The sequence below is a fragment of the Cebidichthys violaceus genome, unplaced genomic scaffold (assembly GCF_023349555.1).
Source record: "Cebidichthys violaceus isolate CVI_PGR_0920_01 unplaced genomic scaffold, fCebVio1.0.p SCAF_6, whole genome shotgun sequence".
Classification (NCBI taxonomy): Eukaryota; Metazoa; Chordata; class Actinopteri; order Perciformes; family Stichaeidae; genus Cebidichthys; species Cebidichthys violaceus.
Window position 1 is genome coordinate 16,833,167 of NW_027176816.1, and position 7,011 is coordinate 16,840,177.

Here is a 7,011-nt window from a genome sequence, read left to right on the forward strand (position 1 = left end):
TACATGTAAATGTTCAAACATATTAATCAAGATAGTGTTAGTTTTTCATTTTCCTTTGGATTTAAAAGAACTGTCCCTGATTACAGAGTCTGGACTGTTTTAATACTTTGATGCATTCCGGTCAGATTCAGATATATTCTAATTTACTACAACTACATTTCTCTTTGAGTCATCGGCATCAAGACATTAAAACAAACGCATAATTTTCCTTCAGTAAACACATTTTTTATTTGGTTTGGTAGCAAAAACAGCACCTCAGGACAACAGTATGATGCGGGCAGCCTCCTAAGGGGTCAAACAGTTTCAGTTACAGGACACGCACAGGGAAGACATGCACTACCTACTGTAGCAGGCCACTTTTTAAGACACTGGTTGACCAACAACGCTGGAGCACTGTTTCAACACTTCACATTCCTTTGACAACACCACTGTCTATGCAACACCATGTTGAAGGAAACAACCCTTTGTGCATGGAATAGCTGATGCATAGATTTCAAGGGAGTGTTATATATTTATGTATATATATATATATATATATATATATTTTTTTTTTTTTTCCTAGTTGCAATTTGCCCAGTGTCTATCTCACTTTCTGTGACAAAACTACTCTGTTTTAGTTCAGACAATCGGACATCAGACATACAAAATAAATTCTTTGGTCCCTTTCAGATCTTTGGTAGTGTTAGGATCATTTATTGCTTCATGGAAATGCTTAGGCTCCATTGGAGAGTGGCTGGCAAGCGGTTTTACTTCATAGTTGGGGGGTATGGGGGAGGGGGGTGAACTGTAAGTACAAAACTACCAGAGAGGCAGAGGAGATAATAGCAGACAGGTATCTACACCTCTGAACCTGACAGCTCAATCCTCAATGACCTCAGAGGACTCGGACACCACTCTTCCGTCCCTGGTCTCGATCATCTTGATAACAACATTCTTCTTGCTCTGGGTGGTGCTGTAGCCGCCGCCTCCGGTGCTGCCGCTGCTGAAGCCGCCGCCGCCGCTGCTGCTGAAGCCGCCCCCGCTGCTGTAGCCGCCCCCGCTGCTGTAGCCGCCGCCCATGCTACCGCCGCTCATGCTCCCGCCATATCCTCCTCCATACCCGCCGCTGAAACCACTGGAGTAGCCACTTGAGTAGCTGCTCTTCACGCTGTCCGTGGGGTAACCACCGTAGCTTGCTGTTGAGAGACAGGAGAAAACAGTAAAACATGAGAAGCTGAAAAAGAAATGTAACAAAATCCAATCAATGAAGACCGTTAGTTGTGACTTCAGTCAATGAGGGCAAAGATGACGACGATGACTTACTGTTCTGTTGAGAGATGTTGATGGACTTGATGCCAGTCGCCAGCCTGTCCTCCTCTCCCTCCAGCAGTTTCCTGTAGGTGGCGATCTCAATGTCCAGAGCCAGCTTGACATTCATCAGGTCCTGGTACTCTCTAATCTGGCGGGCCATGTCCTGCTTGGCTCTTTGCAGGGCGTCTTCCAGGTCCCTGATGCGGGACTTGGCGTCCTTCACTGCCATCTCACCACGCTCCTCGGCCTCGGCGATTTGGGCCTCCAGGTTGGCGCGCTGGGAGAAGAAAAACGCCCCACCAAAAAAATAAGGCTTTGTCCACTCTTCTGATTGTTAAATGACAATAACAAACTATATATGATGGCTCATGTACCATGGCGCCAAAACACTTTTTTTCCATACCTGTCCCTTGATGGCATCAATCTCTGATGTCAGTCTCTGGATCATGCGATTGAGGTCTGAGATCTCTGTCTTGGTCGACCTCAGGTCATCTCCATATCTGCTGGCGGATGTCTGCATCTCCTCATACTAAACAAAAAACAATACCAGACATTACAAACTGGAAACCCTTTCGATCAGAACACTGCATGTGCTGACTCATGAACTGATGAATGCTACTGAGCTTCCTGTCGGTTTAAATTTAACCGATACACATGGCAAGCAGGGTTTGCAACACACACCGTATGTATCTCTCTAGATAAAGAAATTACAGAAACATGGACATAAGAAGAATTCAAAAGGAGCTCCCAATCACCTTGCTTTTGTACCATGTCTCCGCCTCGGCGCGGCTGCGGTTGGCGATGTCCTCATACTGAGCCTTGACTTCTGCCACAATGGAGTCCATGTCCAGGTTGCGGCTGTTGTCCATCTCCACGATGACTGAAGTGTCCTTGATCTGTCCCTGGAGCTCACGCAGCTCCTGAAGAAGTACAACGAGAGAGATTGGTAAACCCCACCTCATCGAGGAAACCTATCCGGCAAGTGTGCTTCAAGGGGCAGCACTGGAGGCGAGTTAAGATGCGAAACAACAACAACACCACTGAGATGATTTTTGTGTCGTACCTCCTCATAGATCGACCTGAGGAAGTTGATCTCATCTGTCAGACTCTCCAGCTTGGCCTCAAGTTCAACCTTATTCATGTAGGCCTCATCGACATCCTGGAACCGATAAAAGTATTAGAATGGGACATCACAAAGAATATTTTGCCAACTTAAAGGCAAGTTGAGTAAATGCTGATGCTTACCTTCTTGATGAGGACAAAGTCGTTCTCACACTCTGTGCGCTTGTTGATCTCATCTTCATACCTGAGAGCAGAGAACAATACAGTTCATGGTGAGACATGGTGAGACCTATTTAGTTTATACACCAATGCAACACTAGGAGGCGGCAGTAGTCCATCCCTAACTCTTGAACTCCTTTGGGACATTTGCCTTAAACAAAGTGGGTTGACTCAGGGCCAAGCCTGAGAGGTGTTACATAGGTGCTACATATTGGCCAGTCGTCTCTGGACAACTGGCCAATATGTATGGAACTATCGTAGCTGTTTGTGTTAGAGACATGTGCGTGTAAAGCTTTGCCAACTCTGTAAATTGATTTTTACCTTCGGTCACATGTAATGTAATGCAATGGGTGTTTGGAACATGCCTCCTCGGTGCTGTAATTCCCTACAGTTTGTGTATGACGCAAGACAATGGACAGATGTAGGGAGTAGTCCACAAACAGGCGAGCTCAGTGTGCTGCAAGGCTAGTCTCGAAGCACAAAAAAACAACTCCAGCTGTATTTTATTTATGAATGAAGATTCTACCCATTTTGAAAATCATCCAGTGCAACCAAAATGAAAAAGGTGATTCCTAGATAAACAGAGTGCTTCTTTATGGGGCAGAACGAGCCCGACTCTGCATGGAACAGTTTTTTAAGCCCATCATTGCAGCCCTGCACGCTTACTTGTTCTTGAAGTCCTCCACCAGGCCCTGCATGTTGTGGAGGTCGGCCTCCAGCTTCATCTTGTCGTTGCCCAGGCCGTCAAGTTGCCTGCGCAGGTTAGAGATGTAGGCCTCGAACATGGCGTCGATGTTGGAGCGGGTGGTGGTCTGTCCCTGCAGCAGGTTCCACTTGGTCTCCAGCATCTTGTTCTGCTGCTCCAGGAAGCGGACCTGATGCGTGGAAAAATAAGTATTTATTATGAGTTGTGAGTGAGCAACCAATCCAAAAAGCCTTCACAAAGAATCAGTCTCTTACAGCCTTGTTTATGGTGTTAATGAGTATGTAAAGACAGAGTCCTTGTCATCAGTTATAAATTAATATGAAAAGGTATGATGTAACTGCTCTGCCATGTCAAAACAACATCGCCACCCAAATACTCAAGCATCAGGATCAACCTCGCCATGCCTCCCAATCCCCATCTCCAGTCATTGTTGTTCTTATCTAACTTTGGAGCTCTGTAAGCTGCTGTTGGCTTCAGACTAGAACGGGCTTTTCCAAAGGAAGGCCTGACCCACGTGCATCCTGACAGGAGGTGGAGGGGGTGGGGTGGTGGATCGGGGGGCAGGACGAGATTTGGAAAAAGCAGCTGATGGAAGAACAGGGCCAGTTAACCCTTCTCCCGCATGTCTTCCTGTTTTTTGACTGCGAAGTTCGCCGCCAAATAGGGAAAATACAGAGAGAGAAGGGGGGGTGGGGGGGGTAGCGAAGTTGCATCCGCAGGCAGTTGCAGGAAGGTAAATATTTAACCGTGTTATCGAGGTGATGACCGAAGGAAAGCAGAGAGTGGAGAGGAGATGGAGGGGGAGAAATGAAGTTTGCATATTTGTGAACAGTAAAGAAGCAAGGTTGTGAACCCTGATCTGACACATTGCACCCTACAGGTGGGATCCAACCAAGAACTTCTTAATTTGAACTGGCGTAAACACGGCGAGATATCAGGTGATAGAAGGGCGGAGGTTTATCTGCTTTGTGTCGAAGCATGCAAAACGCACTTCATCTTCCTTGTTGTAATCATTGCGACAGGAGAGGGAGAGCTGATATGTAGCCAGTCAGCTGACGTCGACCAGAACATGAAACCTTTTTAATTATTAACCCACTGCTGAGGCCTCAGAGGACACACACACACACACACACACACACACACACACACACACACACACACACACACACACCACCCTGAGTATAACATGCTGATTTGAATGATTAAAAGTCAACAAACTTCCAAAGGACACTACTTTTTAAAATGTGTCACTGTGAAAGAAAGTTTTGTCTTTAAAAGTAACAATGGCACTCAGTAGTGACTGTGTGTGTGTGTGTGTGTGTGTGTGTGTGTGTGTGTGTGTGTGTGTGTGTGTGTGTGTGCGTGTGTTTAGGAGTGGTGGGGGCCACCAGGGCAGCACAAAGAGCCACACCCCAGCGGAGGGAGGGATCATTCCCAAGGTAACTCGTATCACAAGCCCTGCGCTCTGCCCTGACACACCCTTAGCTTTCTCTTTCTCCTTCTTTGTATTTTTCTTTCCCAGTCTCTCCTTTTCTGCAAGTCTGTTTTTCATCACTATAAAAGGGCAGCCTGAGCCAAACGATAGAAAACATTAACTTTGAGCGACGGCACATTTATTTTTTTTCTGCCTCTGTGGGAGGTGGCGAGAGTAGAGGGGGTGGGGGTAAAATCAACTTTATCCGTCGCTAGCAAATAGTAGGGGAAATCAGCATTGTAAGACAAGTGGCAAACATATGGACGTCTATATCAAATATTGCATAACAGTTTCTCAACGGCTGGAAATAAACATTCCACTTTTCTGACTAAATTGTGACTGAGCTTTCCACGCACTTCAAAGAAGTTTCTGTACTTGTGAAGGGAACCCAAACATCTATTGACCCTCGATTACAAACTCTTACCTTGTCAATGAAGGAAGCGAAGCGGTTGTTGAGGGTCTTGATCTGCTCCTTCTCCTGGGTGCGAACGACTTGGATGTTGGGGTCAATCTCAAGGTTCAGGGGGGCCAAAAGGCTCCTGTTCACAGTCACGGCGGTGATAGGGGCCTGAGCACCCATGCCACCGCCGTAGCCCATACTCATGCTTGATCCACCCATGCCACCGCCAAAGCCCATGCCCATGCCACCGCCGCCCATGCCACCGCCGCCCATGCTTGAGTTCAGGCCATAGGCGGAGGAGCTGGCGATGCCCCCGAAGCCCCTGTTGCCTCCTCCATAGGAACTCTTGACGTTGTAGCTCCTGCGGCTGGTGATGCCACCCGATCCGGAATAGGAGCTGCTGCTGAAGTTCCGCGGGGCAGTGGAACTCCTCACTTTGTAGCTGCTCTGGTAACTGGACATTCTGAAATCTGGAGGAGTTTCTTCTGGATGAGTCTGGGAAGGTCAGACCAAAATGGCTCGGTTGGCAATGCAGGCAGGGCAGGCAGAGAGAGGGAAAGAAACCAGAGTGGATAGAAAGGAGAAGAGTCGACCGAGGAGTTTTAAAGCCTGTGGCTGTGGGAGGAGACTGTGGTGAGCTGCCATTGGCCTGCGAGTCTGGGTGAGAGAGGGAGGCAGGGCTGTAACATTACACTTCTATGACACATTGTCCAGTCACTCAAAACCATTACCTGGTCTCTATACAGGCTTCTCTTTGTTGTTCGAGAAAACCTGGTCTTCTGAGAGGATTGTCAAGTGGTTGTAGTTCTTTGATCTCCTATTTGCTTGTCTGTGTCCAGGAAAAACTGCTCAAAAACAGATTCAACAGGTCTCTTGAAAATATAAATCATTTATATTCTGCGGCTATATAAAAAAATGTGTGCATATGTGTGAATGTGGGAAGGTGCGTACTTCTGATTATCTCTTAACAATCAATAATGATTGTAAATTTGGCAACACTTTACTTCTGTTCTTCTACTATTTTCTTTCCCTTCACCATCCTTTCTATTAGTTTGACGGTCACTAGATCATGTAACTATTTCCAAATTTATAATTTTTCACTTTACAGATTTTCCTATTATTATTCTTCTGGCTACTACTGTACCATATTCTATTTTAATCTTACATTTCATATTATATTACATTGCTACATTCTGGCTGCAGCAGTTTTTTATGAGTCACATTCCAATTAGATTTTTCTGCCGTGACTATTACACATATATGTATGAACATTGTTAAAGTTTGCCTTCGAGCTAAGAAATTCATTGCCTTCCCATCCCTCAGCTGTTTACTGAAAAACTATGTAGCAATTAACACCACAAATTGTTGTTAACAAAATTTGTAAAAATAAATTGCAGCCTGTTCTCACTTCCAACTCGTCAAATATTGTTGCTTGGTCAGTGGCCCTACCAGGCGACAACCTCCGGTTCTGAAGAGTGAAGCCAATGCGGGAGTGTCTTAAAACGTGCATTCTCTCTACTGACCAGCAGGGGGCGACTCCTCTGGTTGCAAAAAGAAGTCAGATTGTATAGAAGTCTATGAGAAAGTGACTCTACTTCTCTCTTGATTTATTACCTCAGTAAACATTGTAAACATGAGTTTATGGTCTCAATCTCTAGTTTCAAGTCTTCTTCAATACAGCATGATGTTCATTTAGTAAATGATGGTCCACTTAGAGTCAAATAGATGATAAAGAAAGGAATGTTTTAGGGCGGGGCCACCTTGTGATTGACAGGTCACTACCGCTGCCAGAGCCATATCCGGCATCTCTACCTCACTCTTTTGCAGTTCAAATAATGCTGTAGCTTCACTTCTGCTAAT

General features: G+C 45.8%; 1 protein-coding gene across 1 annotated transcript; it reads right to left on the minus strand.

The window, feature by feature from the left end:
• Positions 1-203: 203 nt before the first annotated feature.
• On the minus strand, positions 204-5,732 carry krt8 (keratin 8). Its single transcript, XM_068732545.1, has 8 exons — positions 5,176-5,732; positions 3,238-3,446; positions 2,536-2,596; positions 2,354-2,449; positions 2,046-2,210; positions 1,694-1,819; positions 1,303-1,567; positions 204-1,175 (listed from the first exon to the last, which is right to left on the minus strand). The coding sequence occupies exons 1-8, from the start codon at positions 5,611-5,613 to the stop codon at positions 859-861; spliced, it is 1,677 nt and encodes a 558-aa protein (XP_068588646.1). The 5' UTR covers positions 5,614-5,732; the 3' UTR covers positions 204-858.
• Positions 5,733-7,011: the final 1,279 nt, after the last annotated feature.